This window comes from Lontra canadensis, unplaced genomic scaffold (genome assembly GCF_010015895.1).
Source record: "Lontra canadensis isolate GAN:19392208 unplaced genomic scaffold, GSC_riverotter_1.0 scaffold138, whole genome shotgun sequence".
Classification (NCBI taxonomy): Eukaryota; Metazoa; Chordata; class Mammalia; order Carnivora; family Mustelidae; genus Lontra; species Lontra canadensis.
The window spans coordinates 281,059-307,228 of NW_022631132.1; the positions used below are offsets into that span (position 1 = coordinate 281,059).

Below are 26,170 nucleotides of genomic sequence, written 5' to 3' on the forward strand. Positions count from 1 at the left end.
AAAATGGATATCTCATTGCAGCATTGGCTTTCTCCTGTTTTCCTGAGAGTCATCGATGGCCACTGTGAATAGCAGCACCAGTTCACTGTATATATTTCTGTAATATTCTTCCTGAGTTGCCAAATACTCAGTTCTTTTAAAATTTTCCTCTTTAAATAAATACTGTTCTGGCAGGTTAAACATGAAATGCAGAATGAGAGAGAGGGAGACCCATCTATTTGTCAACTTTTAATTAGCTGTAGGTTTGTGGTTTTCTCATGTATCTGCTGCCAATTTCCTAGGTCACTCCTGCATTCAGGTTACCAGTTTATTGCTCAGAGAATGGACATCAATTTTGTTATTAACCTGTGTTAGACTTAGTTTTAAAATAGAATTTTCTTAGGGAAAAAAATCAAGTAATACATCCTGAAGCTAGTGAATCATGGATCAACTGTTTCACCTTGTTCTTGAATCAGCATGGATGATCACAAGATTGTTTTTTTCTAATAGCAAGCAATAATGTCAGAAATATGCATATTTAGTCATCATTTTAAAAATCAGAACCATCCAAGCTGCTGTCGTCTTTCTATTTATAACTACTAAAGTGTAGTTCTGCAATTTGGAAGGTTCTCAAAGGAGGTATGAGTGAGAATGTCTTCAGTTTATAAGCAGAACTTAAATAGGGTGAAATCTTGGCTCTGGTACCTCCTTGATAGATTAAAGATGTATCTACAACTGTGAGGAAGTAAGGCTGATTTTTAAAAAAAAACCTCCGTGGGTGCCTGGGTAGCTCAGTGGGTTAAAGCCTCTCCCTTCAGCTCAGGTCATGATCTCAGGGTCCTAGGATCGAGGCCCGCATTGGGGCTCTCTGCTAGGTGGGAGCCTATTCCCCCACCCCACCTGCCTCTCTGCCTACTTGTGATCTCTGTCAAATAAAAAAAAATCTTTTAAAAAACCTCTGTGAGGGAGTTGGGGAGGGGATAGGGTACCTGGATGATGAACATTAAAGAGGACATGTGATGTATTGAGGACTGGTTATTATATAACACTGATGAATCACTGAACTCTATCTCTGAAACTAATAATATACTGTATGTTAATTACTTGAATTTAAATTAAAAAAAATTTAATAAAAATAAATGATACCATATAACCCCCCCAAAAATAAATTAAAAAAAATTCTCCATGAGGTGAATAATGGTGTATACTTCTTTTTCTACACTGCTAGATTTAGTTTGCTAATATTTTGTTAAGGATTTTTGCATCCAAATTTCTGAGAGATGCTGGCATGTAGTTTTTCTGTTTTTGTATTCTTTTTGTCCAGTTTTGGTATCAGGGTAATACTAACCTCATAAAATGAATTGGGAACAATGAATACTGTTAGGCTGAAAAGAAATTAAAAAAAAATGAATTGGGAAACATTCTCTTTTTTTTCTGGAAGGACTGTGTAAGACTGGTGTTGATTTTTTAAAAAAAGATTTTATTTATTTAATAGAGAGATAGCAAGAGAGGGAACACAAGCAGGGAGAGAGAGAGAGGGAGAAGCAGGCATCCCGCTGAGCAGGGAGCCTGATGCAGGGCTTGATCCTAGGACCCAGGGAGCCTGATGCAGGGCTTGATCCTAGGACCCTGGGATCATGACCTGAGTCAAAGACAGACACTTAATGACTGAGCCACCCAGGAGCCCCTGGTGTTGATTTTTTTAAATGCTTGGTAGAATTCCTCAGTGAAATTATCTGGGCCTGGAGGTTTCCTTTTTGGGAACTTTTGAATTATGAATTAAAATGTTTTAATGGTTATGAGACTATTCAGTTTATCTATTTCATCTTTTTTGATGATTCCCGTATTTTTATCTATTTCATTTTGAGTTTTGGTGGTTTGTAGTTTTTGAGGAATTAGTCCATTTCTTCTGAGTTGTTGGAATTTATGAGCATAAAGTTGTTTATAGCATTACCTTATTATCCTTTTAATGGCTGCAGAATTTATAGTACTGTCCATTTCATACCTGATACTGATTTTTTCAAAAGAGCATTTTGTTTTATTGATATTTCTCTCTTTTTCTGTTTTTAATTTTATTAATTTATGCTCTTTATTATTTCTTCCCCTTCTGCTTGGTTTGGGTTTACTTTGCTCTTCTTTTTCTAATTTCTTGAGTTAGGGACTTAGATTATTGATTTGAGACTCTTTCTGTCTCTCTTTCTCTATTCTTCTTCTTTTTCTTTGGTGGGCAGCAAAGCAAAGTTTATTGAGTGATAGTAAAATGATAGCACAAATCTCCTAAAGAGGGAAGGGACCCCAGAGGTTGCCCAAGACTTTCCCTCGTTTCTAATGTAAGCATTTTGTGCCATAAATTTCCCTCTCAGCACTGCTTTGGCTGTATCCTACATATTTTAATAGGTTGAATTTTCATTTTTGTTTAGTTCTATGTATTTTTAAAATTTCCTTTGAGAGTTCTTATGAACCATGGATTATTTAGGAATGTGTTGCTTAATTTCCAAGTGTTTGAGGATTTTCCTTATTGATTTCTAGTTTAATTCCATTATGGTCAGAGAACATACTCTATTTGACTTCACTTCTTTTAAATTTGTTGAGGTTTGTTTTATAATCCAAATGTGCTCTCTCGGTGAATGTTCCATGGGTGCTTGAAAAAATGCATATTCTGATGTAGTTGGGTGGAATGAGGTGAGTAATGGAAATGAGTAAACTATCTAGTTATATATAATTTACAAGTACATGTTGAGTATAATTGATTTTTTCTTACTTTCTTTTTTGGCAGAATTGCCCCTGCCTTACTAAGACAGGCATCATATGGCACCATTAAAATTGGCATTTACCAAAGCTTGAAGAGATTATTTGTAGAACGTTTAGAAGGTCAGTATAGACTCATTCTCTTTTGGGGTAATACTCAGAGGAATTATTGAAATCATGCTTACTGAGAAGCATGAGTCATGGGATGCCTGAGAGTGGGTGACAGTTATTGTAAGGACAAAGCAAGCTCTAATTGGTTTGGGATTAATACTTGCAGAGGTGATAGATGGTTTAGAGCAACCTGCTCTTTAAGTTTTTCCCTTTTCCTATCAAAGAAAAAAAAAAGTCTTCTGCTCTTCACAGAGGGAACATGGGTAAGTTTGTCCAGAAAATTAATGCTGTCCTCATCAACAAAAGAACTTTAGCTATAAGCAATTCTCTAGCTGCCCATTTTGATAAGCTTTTATTAGATGGAGGAATTTTAGACTATTCTAGATTCTGTTGTAACTGTGGCCACCTTACCCACATTCAGCATTATCGTATGTCTCTAAATAGGCTGCTGCAGCTTTTCCAGCTTGATACCATACTAAATGGTATTTTACCCCAGGCCTAGGGCTTTTGCATAGTTGAGGATAGCTGGAGAGACTTTTGATTAGTAATGTCCTTTGAATTACTGTATTGTCCTAAATTGACTTTTTCTGGAGCCTCTTTGAGGATTCTGAATGGTTCGCTTCCTAAAATAATTTCCTTTCACAGATGCTTCACTTGGGTTTACCTAGTTTCTATTTGTAGGCTCTTCATGGTAAGGAGGCATGGTGAAGATAGAATTTTCATTTTAGAACATTATGCTCTGTGGTTTCTTTTTTTTCCCCTTTTGGCTGAGCAGATTTAGTTTCAAATGACTGGTTTTTCATATATGTCTACAGAATCTTCTTTAAATAAATAGAAGCTAGTAGATATCAAAGCCAGTCAAAATTAATATTTAGGTAATTTTTTTCTGTTAACACATAAGTTTTTATTTTTAACATTTGTTTCCTAAGTCTTTAGAGTTGATGAGTCTCCAGAAAAAGACAAAAGAATTTTCTTTAGGTATTTGAAATGATTGAAGAAGAAATACTACATTCTGAATTTATGTGGGTTACTGGCAGTTGCTGTATATAGAATAATGGGACATGTTCCAGTGTCTTTTAGAAACACTTTTTAAAAAAGTAATGATTTATGTTTCAGTACTGATTTGGGATCTAGAATTTTTTAAAGATTTTATTTATTTATTTCACAGAGAGCACAAGCAGGGGGAGCAAGGGAGGGAGAAGCAGGCTCCCTGCTGAGCAGAGATTGGGTTTGATCCCCAGACCCTGAGATCATGACCTGAGCTGAAGGCAGATGCTTAACTGACTGAGCTACCCAGGCACCCTTTGATCTAGAAATATTTGAATTTCTTTAGCTTCGTAAGCTTTGTGGTTCATTTCTTAGTCATTTGTCTGCTTGGGGTTCCTTTCCTCTGATGTATGAGTACTCTCTTCTTCAAAACTGGTACTTGGTACAAACAAACTTTTTTTCCTTTTTACAGATGAAACTCTTCTAATTAATATGATCTGTGGGGTAGTGTCAGGAGTGATATCTTCCACTATAGCCAATCCCACTGATGTACTAAAGGTAAGAAAGGGCTGGTAGCATTAGATGTATACCAAGTGTTATGGAAAGAGCATGAACTTTGAGTCAGATTTGGGTTTAGGGCTCCACTCTGTCACTGCTGTAAAACCTTGGGCAAATAACTGCTTTAAGCCTTGGTTTCCTCATTTGTAAGTACTTACTGCATAAGGTTTAGGATTAGAGATAATATATGTAAACTGCCTATCATACTTGGTAGATAGTAGGTGCTCAGTAAATAGTAGTCAATTCATTATGATATGCATTAATCCGTTGGTCTTTAGAGTATGTAAACCCTTATAAGATTGTTTCCAAGGGCGATGCAATTTTAAGGCAATCAGTTTCCAGATCCCTTACTTCCATTTGTATTCTTCTAAAATTGATATAAGAATTTTTGTTTTTAATAGTTCTTTCTCCACTTTATAAAAGAAAGCCATATTCTCCACCCACTTCAAATCTTAGTATGGTATATTGAGCTGAGGTGTAATCTGGGGTACCAGACAAAGGGATAAATCAAAATATAGCTTTTGGAGGAGCTAATTGAGGTGCCTTAGTCTGTAATTGAGGTACCATAGTGTGCATATGTCTTTTCTTGTCTTACCTGTATTTCCATTAAGGGTGAGATTTGGCTTTAAAATGATATATTTTGGTCTGTGCTGGGATTATTTTGAATTCAGAACTAGAATAGCATAGGTTAATGGTGTTGATTTTTAAAAATATAATTCAATTTCTTTCAGATTTTTTCTTTTATGATGATGATGATGTTATTTTAGTCACTATACAGTCCGTCATTAGTTTTTGATGTAGTGTTCCAAGATTCGTTGTTTACATATAACACCCAATGCTCCATGCAATATGTGACCTCCTTTCAGATTTTATCAAAACACAAGCTGAAACATTTAATAATATTAGCATTCATTTTATCTCATGGTACACATTTTCTACATAGTTAATAACTGACTTAAATTTATGATTAATTAAAAGCACTAAATATATGATTATAATGTCTGAGAGGATCCTGAGTTTTTGAAATTTATTTTAGCGGGCATGTGAGAAAAGAGGACATGTGCTGTATTTATTCGAAACCATAGGCGACTAGGTTAGCGAAAGAGAGATCTATTGCAATTCAGAGAATTTTAAGAACCGAGAGAGTGACTTAAAACACAGCACACATGAAAGAAACCAGTGATGGTTGATGGGGAAAAGATATGAAATGATCTTTCTGGGTTAAACTGAGAGTAATGTAGCTACAGAATTTTTATATCACTTTAGATGTACAGAGCAAGTGTTTATGAAGAGAACTGATTGTATCCTAAAAGTCCACAACATTTGCAATATAATTACACTTGACCTTTTCAAGAACAATAATACTTAACTCCCTAAAGCTTCTTTTCTTCTATCTGGATCCTCGATTTAATCACCTAAATGATTTGCTTTAATTTCCTGTCCCTCTGACCTGCCTGGTATGATTATTACCATTGACCAATGCTATAATCTCCTTTTTCCTTTCTTATACCTTGGTAGTGCTGAGGGTGCTGGGGATGGAGAGAATCCAAACTTAGATGGTGACAGTACCAATATAGGATCTATAATCACAGTTGAGCTGTTCAGTCCTCTCCCATATCCTTGGACAACTCTTTCTCTGATATATTATGTGTCACTTCCTTGCCTTTGTTTATGTAGCTCTCTTTCTGACTGTAATGTCTTTTCCCCCTTTGTGAATTTATCCTTCAAGTCTGCTCAGGAACAGGGACAGGACTAGAATGAGACAAGTGAGGTATTCCCCTTGGATGCAAAAATGGAAGGGGACACAAAAAACTTAGTAATTAAGAGAAATAACATTTTTATGCAATATTTTTCAAAAACTAAAGTGAATGCAAACTACTCATGATGAATAAAATACCAATATTTTGTATAATTCATCTCACCTCACCTGAATCTCACCCTTTTGGATCCTATCTTTAGTTAACTACAGTTTAATATTTGGTTCATTATGGGTTTTGTGCATAAATTTCATGTTTTGAAATATTGTATTATTATTTATCTGGATTACTGAGGTTTTTTGAGTGCCCCTCCTACATTTTGTGCCAGAGGAAAGTGTCCCACCTTACCGTAGTCCCAGTCCTGCCCAGGAATCACCTCCTTCACGAAGTCTCCTACTGAGGATATTTGTAGTTTCCATTTTAATTGAGTTTAGGTTTTTATTTCAAAACTCTTAGTAACAATTGACTTTCCACATAAAAACATGCTGTTTCATGATTTCCCAAAGACATTTTTTGAAACCTAGAGTTGCACATCATGAAAATCAGGCCCACATTTGGGCCACTAGTATTTAGTGACTTACTACTATGATTTTATGTGTGCAGTCAGTTGGAAATTGTACCAAATCTTTCAGGGCTTTTTAATGTTAGCTTTATTTTCTTTCACCTCTCAAAGGCTACTTTGCAGAATACAGCGATCATGCTTTTTACAAATAGAATTCAATTTAAAGTCTTGTAAGCATGAAATTATATCTTAAAACCTTTTTGCTATTAATAATTACATAAAGAATGTGTGTTCAATGTAGAAAAAAGTGGAAGGCAGGAGAAAAACACAAAAGAAAATGTCCACTTGTCTTGTTACTCAGACTTAAACCACTGTCTGCATTTGGGTGTGTATATGTTCATCCAGTCTCTTTGCTGTGCATATTTTTAAGTTTACATCGTATTTTTTAAAGATTTTATTTTTTTAAAAGATTTTATTTATTTATTTGAGAGAGAGAGAGCCCAAGCAGGGGAACAGCATGGGGAGAAGGAGAAATAGGATTCCTGTTGGGGCTTTATCTCAGGACCCTGGGATCATGACCTGAGCTAAAGGCAGAGGCCTAACTGACTGAGCGGCCCAGGTGTCCCGAAAGATTTTATTTTTAAGTAATCTCTACACCCAATATGGGGCTGAACTCACAATCCTGAGATAAAGAGTTGCATGCTTAGAGCAGCTGGGTGACTCAGTCGTTTAAGCATTCAACTCTTGATTTATGCTCAGGTCATGATCTCAGGGTGGTGGGATGGAGCCCCATGTCAGGCTCTGTGCTCAGCAGGAAGTTTGCTTGAAATTCTTGCACTCTCTCCGTCTCCCCCTACCCCTGCTAATGCACATAGGCAATTCTCTCTCAAATAAATAAATCTTTAAAAAAATGTATAAAAAAAGTCTCATGCTCTACCAACTGAGTCAGTGAAGCATCCCATCAGTTTACATGTTTTTAATAAAAATGACATATCATGCATACTGCTCTGCAACACGCTTCTTCTATTTAGCAGTTAATTGTTGACATTTCCCAATATGAACAGATATTCTACAATAAAATTTTATGGCTGCATATTATTCCCTTAAATGGACATATCATAATTTATGCAAACAGTCCTTTGTTTTTCTTTTAGACATGCAGATTGTTTCTAGTTTTTTACCAAACTATTATCGTTTTATTTTTTTATATATTTTTTAAAATTTAATTTATTTATTTGATAGAGATCACAAGTAGGCAGAGAGGCAGGCAGAGAGAGAGGAAGGGAAGCAGGCTCTCTGCTGAGCAGAGAGCTCGATGTGGGGCTCGATCCCAGGACCCTGGGATCATGACGTGAGCAGAAGGCAGAGGCTTTACCCCACTGAGCCACCCAGGTGCCCCATAAACTATTATCATTTTAAATGAATTATTTTCTGCCCACATTGAGTACTTGTTCGTTCTTTCCCGCATATTTTCTTTCAACTCCAGAATTGATGGACTTAGTATAAGGAATGTGATGCTGATGAAAATAATTTTTATAAAATATATTTTGACACAAATTACATTTTTAAAATATATAGTTTGTCATTAGTTTCATCATAATAGCAGGGTAATATTTCTGATAATTCCCAAATTCTGTTTTCTTTATTTTAAATGAGTGTAACATCTCATTTTGGTCTCTGTTAAAACAGAGAATAAGAATCTTCTTATTTTAGATTCGAATGCAAGCTCAGGGGAGCTTGTTCCAAGGCAGCATGATTGGCAGCTTCATCGATATATACCAACAAGAGGGTACCAGGGGTCTGTGGAGGGTGAGTACTCTTTTCCTGGTATTGTTTTATGCTCATTTCCTATACTTTGCAAAGAATACTTCTTATATAAAGCAATAAAATTATGAATTGTCATCTTACACTGTTTAAGATTCTTGGTAACCCAGAAGATAAGGTAGGAAACCTCTTAACACCAATGAAAGGACCAAAACTTACCAGTTGTCTTTATTTTTGCTTAATGTTTGGGGGTTGTGTGAGAGAAGCTTATTATATTATTTGAGGTAGTCCTTTGGTTTGTTCACATTCACAGTGAATTTAGTTCTTCACTATATATTTTGCTAGTTTTGTACTAACACAGCAGTATATGTTTATGATAGTCTCTGCTTACCCAAAATGACTTTTTTTAACCTTATAAAATAAAAATTGTACTGTAAAACTTTCAGGTCTATAAAAGAGAAAAAAAATCCAGTAGTCTTACTAGCTAGAGATAATTACTGTTAGCATTTTGTCATATTATCTTCCAGTCTTTTATCTCTACTCATTTTTATTGTTGTTCCTATAACTTTTTATCTTATTTTAATCACCTAGTATTGTAATACTAAGTAAGACTCCTAGTAGAATATGCAGAGGGAAGTAGAATGGGAAATCCATTAATAGTCTATTAAAGAAGAAAGCTTTGTTTTTTTTCTTCCTTTATATTTTCTTCAACTTCCTATAAAAATTTTCAGATATAGAAGAATTGAAAGAACAGAACATACCCAGATTGAATGACTGTTACAGTCTGACTATATTTGCTTTATCTGTGTGTATGTGTATACATAGTAAACACACACATTTGTGTGTTTTGGGGGGGGAATTTGCTAAACTATTTGAAAGGAAGTTTCCCACATCATGGTACTCTACTAAATAGTTCATTATGCATCTCCTAAGAATGAGGACATTTTCCTACATAGCAATACATAGTAACAATATCATTGTCACACCTAAGAAAATTAACAAGTCCCTAATACCTAACACCCAGTTTATATTCAAATTTCCCTTATTGATGATACCAGGCCAAGTTTCTTTACAGAATATTTCCCCTGTATTTCCTGCAAACTGGATGTTAGGTCTGTTGGCTTGATTAGTTTCATGTTAAACATTTTGCTAAGAAAACTTCATAGGTGACACTCTATATTTCATATTTCATCACAGCAAGAAGCATATGTTAGGTTGTCCCACAATTAATCATGCTGAATTTGATTACTTGGTAAGATAATGTCCACCAGATCTTACCATCATAAAAGATAAGTTTTTCCTTTTGTAATTAGTGGATTAATCTGTACAATGACATTCTAGCAACATGCATATATCCTATTATTTAATAACGTTTCACCTAATGCTCTTAGCATCCATTAATGATCCGTGAGGTTTCTTTTTGATAACAGGGTGCACGTTTTTGATTAGTCTAATTTAAAAAACCAGAAAATGGACCTAATTAGAAATTTTTCATAAACTAATGCTAAGGGAAAGACAAACAGCAATAAATACAACAGGGAGATTTTGTCAGGGGAATATAGCTACTTTGTTTTTAATTAAAAATTTTAATTGTGGTAAAATACATGTAACATAAAACTTACCATCTTAACCATTTTTAAGTATAGTGCTCAGCAGTGTTAAGTACATTTACATTGTTGGTCAGCCAGTCTCTGGAACTCTTTTCATCTTGTAAAATGTGAACTCCATACCCATTAAACAACTACTCCCCCTTTCCCCCTACCCCTAGCGACCATCCTTCTATCTGTCTTTATGAATTTGGCTTTTCTGGGTACCTCATGTAAGTGGAATCATATAATATTTGTGTTTTTGTTACTAACTTATTTTACTTAGTGTAATGTCCTCCAGCTTCATTCTTGTTGTCACATGTATCAGAATATCCTTCCTTTTTTAAGGCTGAATAATCTTCCATTGTATGTATATGCCACATTTTATTTATCCATTCGTCTGTTAATGGGCAGGTTGGTTGTTTCTGTATTGTGGCTCCTGTGAATTATGCTACTCTGAATGTGGGTATGCAAATATCTCTTCAAGACTCTGATTTCAGTTCTTTTGTGTATATGCCCAGAAGTGGGATTGCTGGATCATATGGTAATTCCGTGTTTAATATTTTGAGGAATGGAGCATAGCTACTTTTATGATCTAGGCTGCTTACCTCATCCAGGCACATAAGATAAAGAAGTGAAGTACATTGTATTATGTGTTCTTTTGACACAGACACATAGTATTTGCATATTAAAATACAGGAATTTTTTTTTCATTTCAACAAGGAAATAGGTTTGCCAAACACATGGTCTTCTTTATTAGTGTTTTATTTTTCTCTTTTGATTTTCACATGGGTAGGTACTGGAAACATTTTATTTTCTAACTCCATTGTAAGAAAAAATAGCACAAAAATAGAACCACCACAAAAATATGACCAAGCAATTGCACTACTGGGTATTTACCCCAAAGATACAGATGTAGTAAAAAGAAGGGCCACATGTTGGGGTGCCTGGGTGGCTCAGTGGGTTAAAGCCTCTGCCTTTGGCTCAGGTCATGATCCCAGGGTCCTGGGATCGAGCCCCACATCGGGCTCTCTGCTCAGCAGGGAGCCTGCTTCCTCCTTTCTCTCTGCCTGCCTCTCTGCCTACTTGTGATCTCTGTCTACCAAATAAATAAAATCTTTGGAAAAAAAAGAAGGGCCACATGTACCCCAGTGTTCATAGCAGCAATGTCCACAATAGCCAAGATGTGGAAGGAGCCGAGATGCTCTTTAACAGATGAATGGATAAAGAAGATGTGGTCCATATATACAATGGAATATTATTCAGCCATCAGGAAGGATGAATACCCACCATTTGCATTGACATGGATGGAACTGGAGGAGATTATGCTGAGTGAAATAAGTTAAGCAGAGAAAGACAGTTATCATATGGTTTCACTTATACGTGGAACATAAGAGCATGGAGGACATTAGAAGAAGGAAGTGAAAAATGAAGGGAGGGAATCAGAGGAGAAGACAAACCATGAGAGACTATGAACTACAGGAAACAAACAGGGTTTCAGAGGAGAGGGGGGTGGTGGGATGGGTGATCCCAGTGATGGGTATTAAGGAGGGCACATGTTGCATGGGGCACTGGGCACAAACAGTGAATCAAAAACTAATGATGTACTGTATGGTGACTAACATAACATAAAAAAAAAGAAAGAACAGCACAAATGCAGTAACGAAGTGTAACTGGCACTTATATCAGAGTTGGAGAGACTGTAGAGAGTGATGGTAACTCTGGTGAACTGGAGATCCCCTGCCCTGTTCATAGCTGTCATGCATGATGGGAATCCTGTTTTTTATATGTTGACAGCTAATTCAGTCTTCTAGAAGTACTATGTAGGCCACACACAACATGTCTATGGCCTGAATTTGGCCCATGGGCTGCTGTTTGGGGCCTTAACTATTCAGCAAGTTTGTCTTCTGTGAAGATCATCTTCTGACATGGTTGGACAGGTGGAAGGGTCAGAGAGAAAGGCGCTGTTGGGCCAGCCAGCCTAATCAGCAGAATCAGACGTCTCCTGGTGATAGCATAGCTATATCACTATATCACTTCCATTTTGTAAATTGAGTTTGGCAATTTATAGATGTTTGAGCACTTTAATATAACAGGTATCCAAGAAAGCAGTTGTCTCTGTGGTGTATTATTTTCAATTTTAAATAACATTTAAACAGTTATAAAAATAAAGCATTCATTGTGAATACTATAAGAAAGGCCTAAAAACAAATATTAACTTATCTGTTACCCTAATTCCAGATAAAGAAAAATATTTTGGTGTATTTCCTTCTAATCCTTTATAAAAATTTGGTGTTTGTGCATATATCCTTTCCCTCGAAGTTAGAATAATACTATATGTCTTGCCTTCTTTAATGTTATCAGCATTTTCTTGTGTCATTAATATTCTTCAAAAATGTTGACTTTTAGTGTTCTAGGAGCCCTGTGTTGTAACATGACTTGTGATAGGGGTATTCTGCTAGTGAGTGAAATGCTGATAGCATCCACAGGAGGACTTGTAAGGAAGTACCCCTTTGCCTTCCCTTCTCCATGGCTGCATTATACCTTTGCTGTCATCCTGGTGTGTCTTTCTGCACATTCTAAAATTCTGTAAATTAAACTTGGAAGCTCTCCTCTTGCCACTGACTTTTGGTTCATGGTCTTATTTTTTTTAATAACATCTTTATTGAGATAATTTGCATACCATAAAATTCACTATCTTTTAGTATTTAATTTTTAAGGATTTATTTATTTATTTTGGAGAGCAAGGTGCATGTACATGCAAGAGAGGAAGCAAGAGTGTGTGAGCACATGAGCAGGGGGAGGGGCAGAGGGAGAGGGAGAGAGAATCCTAAACGGACTCTTCACTGAGCAGGAAGCCAGGGCTTGATTTCATGGCCCTGAGATCATGACCTGAGCTGAAATCCAGCTGGACATTCAACTAAGCTAGCAAGGTACCTCTTGAAGTGTGTAATTTCGTGTTTTTTAGTTTATTCACAGACTTGTGCAACCATCACCAATGTGTAAGTTTAGAACATTTCATCACCACTAAAAGAAACCCCATATTCATCAATAATCACTTCCATGTCCCCCAACCCTCCCATCCCTGGAGAACCACTAACCTACTTTCTGTTTCTCTAGATTCGCCATTTCTGACATTTCATATATGTAGAATCATAAAATATATGGCATTTGTGATTGACTTCTTTCATTTAGCATACTGTTTTCAAGTTTCACCAGTGTTTTAGCATTTATCAGTACTTCGTTTCTTTTTTATGGCTGAATAATAATTGGTGTGAAACTGCTGAGTCATATAGTACTTCTGTATTTAATTCCTTGAGGAATTCTCAAAGTATTTTCCAGTGGCTGCCCCCATGTTACATTCCCACCAGCAGTGTATAAGGGTTTCAGTTTCTCCACATCCTCACCAGTACCTTTTAAAATTATTATTATTATAGCCATCCTACTGGTGTGTAGTAGTATGTCATTGTGATTTTGATTTGCCTTTTCTAATGACTGATGATGTTGAACATCTTTTCTTATGCTTATTGTCCGTTTGTGTATCTTTGGGGCCATGTCTATTTAGATATTTTGCCCTTTTAGAAATTGGGTTGTTTGTGTTTTTATTGTTGTGTTGTAAGAGTTCTTTATACATTCTGTCTGCTAGTTCCTTATCAGATATATGACTTGCAAATATTTTCTCCCATTGTGCGGGCTGTCTTTTCACTTTCTTGGTGATATCCTTTGAATCACAAAAGTGTTTAATTGTGATGAAGTCCAGTTTATTTTCATTTCTTTTGTTACTTGTGCTTTGGGTGTCATATCAATGATTTTATTTTATTTTATTATTTTAAAGATTTTATTTGTTTGACAGAGAGAGACATAGCCAGAGAGGGAACATAAGCAGGGGAAGTGGGAGGGAGAAGCAGGCTTCCTGTGGAGCAGAGAGCCCAATACAGGGCTCCATCCCAGCACCCTGGGATCATGACCTGAGCAGAAGGCAGATGCTTAACGACTGAGCCACCCAGGTGCCCCAGTGATTTTATTTTTAGTACAATAAGTGAATTGGGATTTATAAGTGTTACACTATTAGCTATTGATTTGAAATGATGATCTCTGTACTTGAGATTTGGATTTTTATGTCACTTTGCAACTTCCAACCTATTTTGTTCACTTTTAGACTTATGTCACTTCTAGTATATTTCTTTAGTGTGTAATATCACTTATGTTTTGCAGGGTGTCGTCCCAACTGCTCAGCGGGCTGCCATCGTTGTGGGCGTAGAGCTACCAGTCTATGATATTACAAAGAAGCACTTAATCTTGTCAGGGGTGATGGGAGACACAATTTTAACTCACTTTGTGTAAGTGTGATGTATTGTACTTATTCCGTATTTCCATTATTTTGAGAACAAAAAGAATCTTTCACTGAAGTCCTTATATAGAATCAATAATGGGTGCAGATGGTCTAAATACCTCTTTCTTATCACCAGAACTTGAAAGTCTTCCAGTACTTGTATAGGGATCCCAAATGCTATGGGTTCTTTGGTACTTGGTAGCAATGTCTATTACAACTATATCAGATGTCTATAGGATTTGCGTTTGTTCATATATAGTCTCTATATCTAAACTTATCTGTTGTTTGCTTTGGTTAATTTTGGATCAGAAAGCAAACTTTTCTCAATGAGAATCAGAAAAAAGTGAAAATTTATAGGGCCAGTGAAACAAAACCACAGTTTGGGGCTTTAAACTGTTGCTAATCTCATCCTACATTCTCTTCATCTTACAACTTTTGTGACACTTTACTGCTCAAATGCATTTGGTGTATGATGCTATGGTATGAAAACTTTATATAACTAATAGATGATGTGTGGTACTTTCTGCTTAGGGATCTTGCTAGACTTAAAAGTTGCCCCCCCCCCAAAAAAAAGGCTGAGTTTTGGATTAAAAAGTGAAGAGGTTAACTTTTTTTAAGATTTTATTTATTTATTTGACAGACAGAGATCACAGGTAGGCAGAGAGGCAGGCAGAGAGAGAGGGGGAAGCAGGTTCCCTGCAGAGCAGAGAGCCTGATGCAGGGCTCGATCTCAGGACCCCGAGATCATGACCCGAGCCGAAGGCAGAGGCTTTAACCCACTGAGCCACCCAGGCGCCCCCAAGGATAACTTTAAAAAAAAGATTTATCTATTCATTCTAGAGAAAGAGAGTGAATGAGTGAGTGAGTGAGAGGAGGGGCAGATGGAGAGAATCACCAAGCAGACTCCCTGCGGTGCATGGAGCCCAGGGGCTTGATTCCACAGCCCATGAGATCATGACCTGAGCCAAAACCAAGAGTCAGAAGCTCAACCAGTTGAGCCACCCACGTGCCCCTAACTTTTTTTTTTTTAAGATTTTTTTTTAAGATTTTAAGTAAATATGGGGCTCAAACTTACTGCCTGGAGATCAAGAGTTGCATAATCTACTTGACTGAGCCAGCCAGGCATCCTATGGGGATAACTTTTGAGTGATGTTTCTCTCTCTTTTTTTAATATATAACATATATTATTTGTTTCAGGGTACAGGTCTGTGATTCATCAGTCTTACACAATTCACAGCTTGAGTGATGTTTCTCTAGAAAATATTTCTTTTTAGATTGTAATGAAAGGGCAAGTGCTAGGTTTTATCTGATGAGTCTGACTCATTGTACATTTATGCATTTATGTTTGGCTTAATTTCTGTTTAGTCATGGTTGGAAGTGAGGCAGTCTCTAAAAGTTTTCCCCTTTAGTTCCAGCTTTACGTGTGGGTTGGCTGGGGCTCTGGCTTCCAATCCAGTTGATGTGGTTCGAACTCGCATGATGAACCAGAGAGCAATCGTGGGACATGTGGACCTCTACAAGGGTACTTTGGATGGAATTTTAAAGGTATGCACACTGTAGACTTAGTTTGCATTTTTAATTTTCTTTGATGTCTCAGACATTCAGTCCTTATTCTTAGTTGCTATGTATACTTTTGAAGATGGAAGAATCATTATGTATATTAAATTTTTAAAAATTTTTAATATTATTTTTATTAGCATATAATGTATTATTTGCCCCAGGGGTACAGGTCTGTGAATCATCAGGCTTACACATGTCACAGCGCTCACCATAGCACATACCTTCCCCAATCATTATGTATATTTTTAATAGCCTCTCAGAGGAATTTCCAGGGAGAAAAGCTATCTCCTTGGCAATCTGCTGATACATATTGATCCTTCATATTATTATTCCAGTTTGAATGCTTGAGACTACACGATAATTTTATTGATAGCACCATGTAGAATTATTGATAGAAGGGACTTAAAATATCCTACATTTGCCTGCTTCAGACAAGATGGAAACCTTGTAATAGAAAATCCGGTACTCAGTTTCAGTTTAGTATTGTGCTGTTGTTTACACTTTGCCTTTGAAAAGTTTCTGCTGTTATGTTTGTAGGAAGCCAAGTATCATAAATGTATTATGTAATCCCTGGTGATCATCCTACAAAAAGCAAATTTGCAGCTAAAATACGACATTTCCGTATGGTTTCTCTGCTGCTGTCAGTTCAGTTTAGCAACCATTTATTGTCTGCCAGGCACCATTTTAGTAGATACAGGTGTACTGCAGGTGTACAAACAGATAACTAACACGGCTTGGTAAGTGATAAACTCAAGGACCTATGGGAGGGAATTTTAGTCTAATTTGGAAGTTTAGGATAGGCTCCCTGTAGGTGGTGGCATCTTGAATAATAGTAACTCATGTCCATTGAATGCTTTACTGTATATCATAAACTGTCCTAGTGAGACTTACATATATTCACTTACTTAATCCTCATTGTTACCTGATGAGGTAGATCCTGAAGCCCTAACCTGCCCAAGGTTTCACAGTAGTGGGATTTCCACTCAGCCCATTTGGCTTCAAACCAACATTTTTAACATCTATACTATACTGCTTTTCTCATGTTAATGGCTAAGGGTTAATTAGGTTATAAAGGATATTGAATGCTATGCTGAGGTGCTTGGGCTTTTTTCTTTTTACTTGATGAGCTATTGAAAGATTTTAATCAAGTCAGATTTGTATATTAGATCACTTTGGCTTTGTAGAGACTGGATCTGAGACCGTGGTTCTCCGTCTTCCATGCACAATTGGAATCATAGCTCCGTGTCTACCTTTTAGACCAATGAACTCAGAACTTCTGGGGGTAGGACCTAGGTTAAAGGTATTTTTAGTAATTTTGAAAGTATTTTTAGTATTTTTAAAAGTATTTTTTAAAACTCCTCAGGTGATTGTAGTGTTGACCTAAGGTGGAAAGTCATTAATCTAAGGGGATAAGCCTGGAGCAGTGGTTCTTAAGACATTAACATACAGCCTAATTGCCTGGAGGGATTTTTAAAATGCAGATGGCTGGCTGGGACCCTTCACCAGAGGCCCCATCACCAGATTCTGATTTAGTAGGTCTGGAGTAGGACCTGAAAATTTGCATTTTGTACCAGTTTGCTGGAAATACTGATGCTGCTAATCTGGGAACTACACTTTGAGAAACACTGACTTAGAGACAGGGAAGTCGATTAAAGGGTTTTTATAGTAATCTAAATTAGAGCCAATGAAGCCTGAATTTGAACATTACAGTGGGGATACAGAAAGTGGGATAGAGTTGAGAATAATTTAGTTGATAAAGTCAACAGGATTCGATTGACTGGGTGTAGAGGAGTGTGGGAGTACGGAGGTGTCAAAGATAACTTCACGGTTTTTTTGTTTGTTTGTTTTCATGAGCATGTGGTGATACTTGTTGACAGAGGCATCACAGGAAGAAGAGCAGGTTTTTTTGGGAGACAGTACAGTTTTGGACACTTAGTTCGAAGTGCATGAGGAACACCCAGTGGATCTATTTGGATATCTTGGTCTTAACTCGGGTGAGATTTTGGGGATATAGATAAGAGCCTGGGGAATCAGTAGTGTACTGATATTACCTACCTGTGTAGGGGAAGACCAAGGAGAAAAGGTAGAGGAGCTCCTAACTTTTTTGCCTTTCTAGCACACTAGAGTATTATGAACTCTTATTAATAGTGATTCACAGAGGAAGTGATTCTTAGACTCTGGGGAGTGGAGTTTGGTAAAAGCCTCTCTTTAATATTTCTGCCGTGCTTATCCTTCCACTTGACAATTGGTGGCATAGGGAGAAAGTTAGGGTCAAGGAAATAACTCTGGAGAATACCAGTTGCTAAGGGCTTGGCAGGTAGGGAACCTAGGAAAGACACAGAAAGATAACCATCAAAAGAGGAAACTTAGAAGTCATGGAAGTTAAGGGAGTAATGAGTTTCAAGAAGAGATGAGTACTTATTTAATGCCAACTGGAACAGAGAGATCCAGTAGAAGGACTACAGAATATCTGTTGGATTTAATATGTTCTAGCGGAGGTTGTTGGGTTGATGTTTGCAAAAGCTAGATCGCATTGAAGAGTGTGTTTAATTATTCATTGAATACAAAAATGTTTAAGTCATATGTGCCAAGTGCTGTTGAATTTGGGTGAACAAAGAGTTTCAGCCTTCATGACACTTCTCATAGAGACAGATAAACACATAGGAATGAAGGGTAAGTAGACAAGTGTAAAATACTCTTTCAGGAAGGTTGGTTAAGAATAGATATAAGGCAATAATAGAGTAATAGGTAGCATTTAGTGAATGCTTATTATGTGCCACACTGTGGTATATCCTCTAACTCACAGCAACCCTATGGAGAAGATATGTTTTCCGTTTTTACAAACAAGCAGAGTGGCTAAATATTTGCCCAAGATTACATACCTATTAAGTGGTAGATCTGGGACTTAAACCAGAGTCTGTCTGATTCCAAAGTTTATACTATAACCACCATGTTGTGTTGTACTGACAGAAACATATTTTAATATTGGCATTGGCCTTTGCTTATATTTACTCGCTCATTCACTTACTTGCTGTTGAAATTCTTTATAATGACTGCTTGATATTGTCATTATATGTAATCACATCATGCTTTATTTTTTCATCAGTAAGAGTCCCAGAGCACTAATGAATGGGGTTATGCATTCATCTCTGACATAGAAACAAACAGGAGCAAATCTTACCCTGTCACCTCTATCTTAAAACCCTTGAATGGCCTCTGGTTGACTCAAGGCTCTATATGATTTGGCCCATTTTTCCTTCTACGGCTTTATTGCTGCTACCTTTGTTTACATTCCAGATGGCTTGTACAATTTCTACTGGTAGACTTTCTTTCATTCCCAAGTTTTCATCCATGCCGCATACTTTGTTAGATGCCTCCACCCTAGCCTAAATATCCTTTTCACTTGGCTAGCTCCTATTCATTCTTCAGATCAGATTACTTTTTCATAAAGGCTTTCCCTGACTGTTGAACTAGGTTATGTGTACATAGTTTCTTGTACTTGCTCTGTCAACATTTATTATATTTTAAGACATCTTTTTTGAGAACTAATTTACATATCATAAAATTTACCTATGCAAAGTGGCTTTTGGTATATTCACAGATATGTGTGACCATCATCATCACAGTTGATTTTAGAACATTTTCATGAATTCAAAAAGAAACCTTGTACCCTTTAGTTATCACCCCCCTTTCCCTCCCTCCCAGTCCTAAGATACCACTAATCTACTTTCTATCTCTGTAGGTTTGCCTATTTTGGATGTCTCATATAACTGGAATCATAGGATATGTGACCTTTTTGACTGGCTGCTTTCACTTACTATGTTTCAAGGTTCATTCACGTTGTAGTGTTTATCATTGTGTTTTTCCTTTTTATGCCTCCTCCGTTATATGATTATATCACATTTATTTATACTTGTTACATTTTATTGTAATTGCTTTTAATGTCTGTCTGTCCCCTAGACAATAAGTTCCATGAAGGCAGGGCTGTGTGCATCTTAATCACTTTATCCCCAGCAAATTATTTATTGAATGGATGCATAACTTTATGAAGTAGTCTGTTGTCTCTGTTATCTACAGAATTTCTTGTTTGTTTTCACACAACTCCCTGAAGCCCAAAAGTGGACCCCCCATCCTAATGTTCTAAAGGAGTTGGTCACTGTTTTGGAGCATTTTAAAGATTCGTATGGCTCATGGGAGTGCTAGAGATCCTCACTGTGTTTGTATGTTCATTTACTCAACAAATACTCATTTAGGTATTTATTGGAAATTTTCTTGTGGTAGACAGTGTTAGGTGGTAGGGATATAATGGTGAACAAGACAAACGTAGTTCCTCTTGTCCTGGGGACCATATTCTAGTTGAGGGAGATAGACAATAAACACACAAATGATAATATAATTTCAGGAAGAAGTAAATGCTGTGAAGACATTAACAGAGCATGACACAGTGACTTGGTAATGACGGTAGGGAACTTCTTCAGCTAGGCTAGCCAGGAAAAGGCTGGGAGGAGGTGACATTTGAGCAGAGGTCTGAATGATGAGAAGAAGGTGGCCACATGAAAATCAGAGAGAGAAACATTTCATAAAGAGGGACCAGGTACAAAGGCCCTGAGTTGGGAATGAACTGGATATATTCAAGGGTTAAAAAAAGAAGGCTGGTGTGGCTGAGAGTGGTAAATGAAAGAGAGAGTAGCAGGAAATGAAACTGGAGAGACTGGCAGAGGCTGAATCATGTAGGATCCTACAGGTCATCGAAGAAAATGTACAATAGAATGAAATCCACAGGGAAGCCATTGGAGAGCATCAGGCAGGAAAGTGACACCATTTATAATTCAATATATAAATTAATTATATTTATTATATTGGATTGTATCTCTAAGGTCCCTTGCCATTTTAGTAGTCTAATTCTAGGTTATCTTCATCTGGGCTTTGACTGAATTTGACAACTTCCAATGTTAATTTTGATCTAAGACCTTCAGCATTTGCTGGTAATCCTTTGGGGGCAGGCATATTACCACTCTGTTTCTATAAAAAGTGCCCTTATTCTCTTACTGTTGGCTCAAGAAAGTGGTTAATAAAGATGATTATCTTGAGTATTCTTAATCTATAGGATGATATAGGGGATATTTATAAGTTTGGATTCTCATATTATTGTCTTATCCAAATATATTGATTTCTTAGTATAGTGGTGGATTTTACTTCACCAGTGGAAGGGCAGAATGACATGTTCAATGACATAGTACCTAACATATGGGAGTTACTTAATAGGTATTTCAAAATTGTCTGTCCACTAAATAGGAACTGTTTCTGTTGGCCGAATTCAGCACAAATCACCAGTTTATGACCTTTGGTATGCATAATTTGTCATTTAATTTTAACAGCCACTCAGTGGGTATGTGTAGGGCTTCCCACTGTATAAAACAGGAAACCTAAAGTCAAAGCAACTTGCATTGTTCCTCGTGTAATCCTGAAAGCATTTACATGAGGTGGTCCATGTTTCTGATGAAACCAAAGGATAATGACTTGCCCACCTCCCTATTCCCTTACTCTACTTCCATTTTCCTACTAGCAGTTATCATTTCTGAATATAATATACATCAATCTGTGTATTTGTTTGTCAGCTCTGCTGGAGTGTGCACTCCATGAGGTCAGGGGCTGTATAAGTTCTCTCTTCCTGTATAACATATCACTCCAAAAGTTGGTGCCTTAAAATAATAAACACTTATTATTTCGCAGTTCCGTGGGTCAGGAATTCAGAAGCAACCTAGCTCAGTGATTTCAGCTTAGATTCTCTCATGAGATGGTAGTCAGATGTCAAGCTAGGGCTGCAGCCATCTGAAGCTGGGATATCTGCTTCAGAGATCCCATGTGGCTATTAGCAGGAAGCCTTATTTTTTCACCATTTGGGCCTCTCCTCATGGCTTTCTCTACTGTGAACAATTCAAGAGAGAAAAAGAAGCAGAAGGCTTTTTGATATGAAACGTCTTTTTTACAACACAACATGGAGGTGACAGACTACTGCTGTATTCTCTTGGTGACACAGACCTCTCCTGGGATGTTGTGGGAGGGGTAACACAAGGGTGTGAATAACTGGTAGTGGCTTCCATTGGGGTCATCTTGGAGGCTGGCTACCACAGCTACTTCTCTGGTTTACTATAATTAATAATAATAATAATAATAATACTAGTAATAATATTGCTATAATAGTAATGATAGCAAACCAGAGAAGAGTATATAGTAAACATCAAGAAAGAGGACCTTGTATTTGGAAGGTGCTTAAATATTTGTTGAATGAGTAGGTAGATTTAGAGTATATATGAATTCAAAATGTATGTCTTTAGAAAAACAGCATTCATGGAGCTATAAGTTGTTGGAGAGGGACATGGAAAAGGAATACTAAAATAAAAGTCATTGTCAGATGTAAATAGGGGAATTCACTCTACTTTTTATTATATCCCTCAGATGTGGAAACATGAGGGATTTTTTGCACTCTATAAAGGATTTTGGCCAAACTGGCTTCGACTTGGACCCTGGAACATCATTGTATCCTTTTAGAATATGAGAATGACAGCAGATGCTTCAAGCTCCCAGGTAAATTTGATTATTGACACCTTTAGTCAAGTGAGAAACTCAAGCTTTCTAATTGTGACCATTGAGGATGGAACTAAGTAGAGAAATGACTTTCAGCTGGAGTCCAGTACAAAATAAGGGAGCAGAAAAGATGTACCAAAATTTCCTCTTTAAAACAAAACACATACAACCAAATCTGGAAGCGGGTTAAGTTTTTGGAAGCCCTGTTGGGATTTTCCCAAGGAAAGTACATGCTGAGGTGGTCCGTATTTCCTACTCCTAAATATGGGACCAAAATAACTGGGGAAATAATAAGACAGAAAACACTCTTAGAGTGAAGAAATCCAAGCCAGTAGGGCTCTTTACTCATGCGTGGATCTCCTTTCTGTAGCTGTGTTTGAGTGCCTCTTCTGTGCAGAGAGATGAATTGGATATTGTGTGTAGTTTGTGTGTATAATGGTGAGTATTTCAGGGTTGAAAAGTAGTTCCTTGCTGTTATGGAGACTATAGGTTGAGGGAGATAGTATCTCTTCTCCCTCCTTGGGATTGATCTAATCACCTAAAGTCTGTAACAATTACTCTTAGCATTGAATTATATGTTGCCATTAATGTTCTTCGGGGTGGTGGTGGTGGTGGTGGTGATGTGTGTGTGTGTGTGTGTGTGTGTGTGTGTATGTTTGTGTTTGTGTGTGCGGCCTGTTTGCCCCTGAAGATGATAAGTATGTTAGTTTTAATCTGTTTTTATTGCTACATGCTAAATCATAATTGGGACATGGTAGAAACTCAGTACATTCTTGATTTGCCAGGTATTGTTTTTAAAAAGACTTAAGCAAGTGCAACTCAAAAGAGCACAGACTAAATACCTCAATGTAAGAGAATGTAATATACAATTTTAGAACTTAGTTAGGTTTTCATTATCAACCCAGTGATCTTCCATGACTTACTCTTCAGTTTTTTATTACATACGAGCAGCTCAAGAGGCTTCAGATCTAAGGACTGAATTAAATGTGAGCCAAGCCCTGCCAGCCTTTCTACTCTTTTCCCTTTTTCCGTGTTCTAATGTATTTTGACAAGGTTGTGTTTACTGAACCACTGGTCTCCCAGGAACCTCCTGGTGGAAGAACTATAGGATGGTTCAGAATTGTTCATGTGTTTGTTTTACCATGTTAACTTTTCCCTGAGAGGAAGTGTTAACATTGAGACTCTGGCCCCAGATTGGTATCTTCTGTGAAGATGGATACTGATGGATGACATTCAACATGGCCTTCTTTTCAAATGTTGGTTAAATGTAGTTGGTTAGCCCCAGACTTGGGCTACAGCAGAAGGCATAGGCCAGGGCAGTTACTGCTATGTATGTTTCAGACCTCGGTTCTCATTAAAGTATTTATTGGCAGAATCACTTTGGCTTTGTTTTCATTTACTTCTTTCTCTTTTGCCAGCTATTTAAGTTACATTCTCCAGAAATTGTTAAAGGTTACTATGAAATTGAGTCTGGACTCTTTGAGCGCATTTATGGACATAGACAAAGTCCATCGTGTTTTCCCAGTGTCACTTGTTGTAATGCTACTTACTTATAAACATTTGGTAAATGGTTCTTTTCTAAGCATGAATAAAGTGGCTCATTTAGAAGTTCCTACAGATAAAGTGTAAAAAGAGGCTTAAAATAGAACCTTATCTGCAAGGTTCTATTTTTCTTATAGGCAAAAAGTTTTGGCTACTTTCTTGTACTAGAACAGTGCCTAGCACATTGTATGCATTCAAATATTTGTGGATAGAACTAGATGGTATTGGTTATTATGCTAAATGAAATAAGTCAAAGACAATTATCATATGATCTCACTCATATGTGGAATTTAAGAAACACAACAGAGGATCATAGGGGAAGGGAGGGAAAAATAAAGGTAAAATCATAGACGGAGAGAAACCATAATAAACTCTTAATCATAGGAAACATACTCATAGGTAGAATATAAGAAATGCAGAGGACCATAGGGTAAGAGGGGAGAAAACTGAATAGGAAGTCATCAGAGAGGGAGACAAGCCATGAGAGACTCTTAACTCTAGGAAACAAACTGAGGGTTGTTGGAGGGGAGGTGGGTAGGGAATAGGGTAATTGGGTGATGGGCATTAAGGAGGGTATGTGATAGGATGAGCACTGGGTGTTATATGCAACTGATAAATTACTGAACACTACATCTGAGTCTAATGTACTATATGTTGGCTAACTGAATTTAAATAAAAAAATTTTAAAAATCATAGGAAACAAACAGGGTTGCTGTAGGGGAGGGCTGCTGGATGGGGTAGCTGGGTAGTGGACATTGGGGAGGACGTGTGATGTTGTGAGCGCTGGGTATCATATAAGACTGCTGGATCGCTGAACTCTACCTCTGAAACTGGTAATGCACTGTATGTTAATTAATTGAATTTAAATTAAAAAATTAAAAAGTATTTGTGGAATGACTAGTTTAGCGCTTCATCTTTATCCATTCATTGATTTGTTCAACAAACATTTATTGTGTGTCTATTATGTCCTAGATGCTGGGAATATAAAAGTAAGTTAAGAGATAGTCTCTGTTTTCAAGCTTGCATTATAGGAAGAGAAAGAGATATGTAAGTAGATAATTATAGGAGGTACTAAGTACTATGTGAAAGATGAACAAAGTGCTAGAAACAGAGAAGGGAGCAGCCAGTTACCTAGAGGATTGGCCTAAGGCTTCATAGCAGAGATGACATTTGAGGTAAATCCAGATGTTTCTATGTGGATAAGGCAGGGAAGGACATTTCAGGTGGGGAAATAGGGGCAAGTTCAGTGTAGCTAAAATGTAGGGCAGTGGTTTTCAAATCCTGCATGAGGCAGAATCTTCTGGAGATCTTGTGAAAATGTAGATTTTTACATTCAGTTGCCTGAGATCCTAACCTTATTTGGCGCAAAGGCATTTGCTTTCATCACAAGTACTTGATAGAGGTAGTCTTTGGACTACACTTTGGGAACTTGTTCAGAACTGTGGGCTGGCATGAAATGAAACATGAATAGTGCGACCAAAAGGGTCAAATTACGAGGGATCTTTATATGCACTAGTAAAGAGTTTGACTTTTTTATCCTGGAGTTCAGGGATAGGCAAAAGTTTAAAATAGGGGAATAATATAACCAACCTTTAATTTTTAGGAAGATAACCCTATTGTGGAGGGTAGCCTAGAGGGGAGCAGCCCAAAAAAGGTTAAGACCCACTGAAACTACTCCTTTTTATGTACAGGTAGATAAAATATGGTCCACAAAAATGAAGACAATTTGTCCTAAGTCACATAACTGGATTGTGGCAGATTGAGACTAGCGCAGAGTTCTCACATTTCTTCTCTGTCTCATTCTACCACTCCACAGTGCTTTGTTAACTGTTAGTCTGAAACTACCTTTTTAAAAATAATTTTAATAGACTTTATTTTTAAAAGAAGTCTCAGGTTCACAGCAAAATTGTGTGGAAGGTACAGAGATTTCCTGTGTACCCTTAACCCTACATAATGCACAGCTTCCCCCCATTGAAATTCATCACCAGAGTGATTCATTTATTACAGTTAGTGAATCTACAATGCATATTATTATCACCCCAAAACCATCATGTACATTAGGATTCACTCTTGGGGTTGTGCATTCTGTGGGTTTTGACAAGCGTGTGACATATTTGCACCATTATAGTATCATACAGAACCATTTCACTGCCCC

At 37.0% G+C, this 26,170-nt stretch overlaps 1 protein-coding gene across 5 annotated transcripts in view; it reads left to right on the forward strand.

Annotated features, from left to right (window-relative positions):
• SLC25A14 (solute carrier family 25 member 14) overlaps positions 1-26,170 on the forward strand; it is a 58,072-nt gene that overhangs the window by 8,150 nt on the left and 23,752 nt on the right. For 4 of the 5 annotated variants that reach the window (XM_032843368.1, XM_032843367.1, XM_032843366.1 and 1 more), the window contains exons 5-11: positions 2,756-2,850; positions 4,298-4,383; positions 8,356-8,451; positions 14,208-14,332; positions 15,735-15,870; positions 22,345-22,425; positions 23,404-23,848. In XM_032843368.1, coding sequence (XP_032699259.1) covers positions 2,756-2,850; positions 4,298-4,383; positions 8,356-8,451; positions 14,208-14,332; positions 15,735-15,870; positions 22,345-22,425; positions 23,404-23,445 — 661 coding nt within the window. In that variant the 3' untranslated portion in view covers positions 23,446-23,848. Of the gene's footprint in view, positions 1-2,755; positions 2,851-4,297; positions 4,384-8,355; positions 8,452-14,207; positions 14,333-15,734; positions 15,871-22,344; positions 22,474-23,403; positions 23,849-26,170 lie in introns of those variants that run through there. The other variant, XR_004380936.1, reaches the window with a different exon arrangement.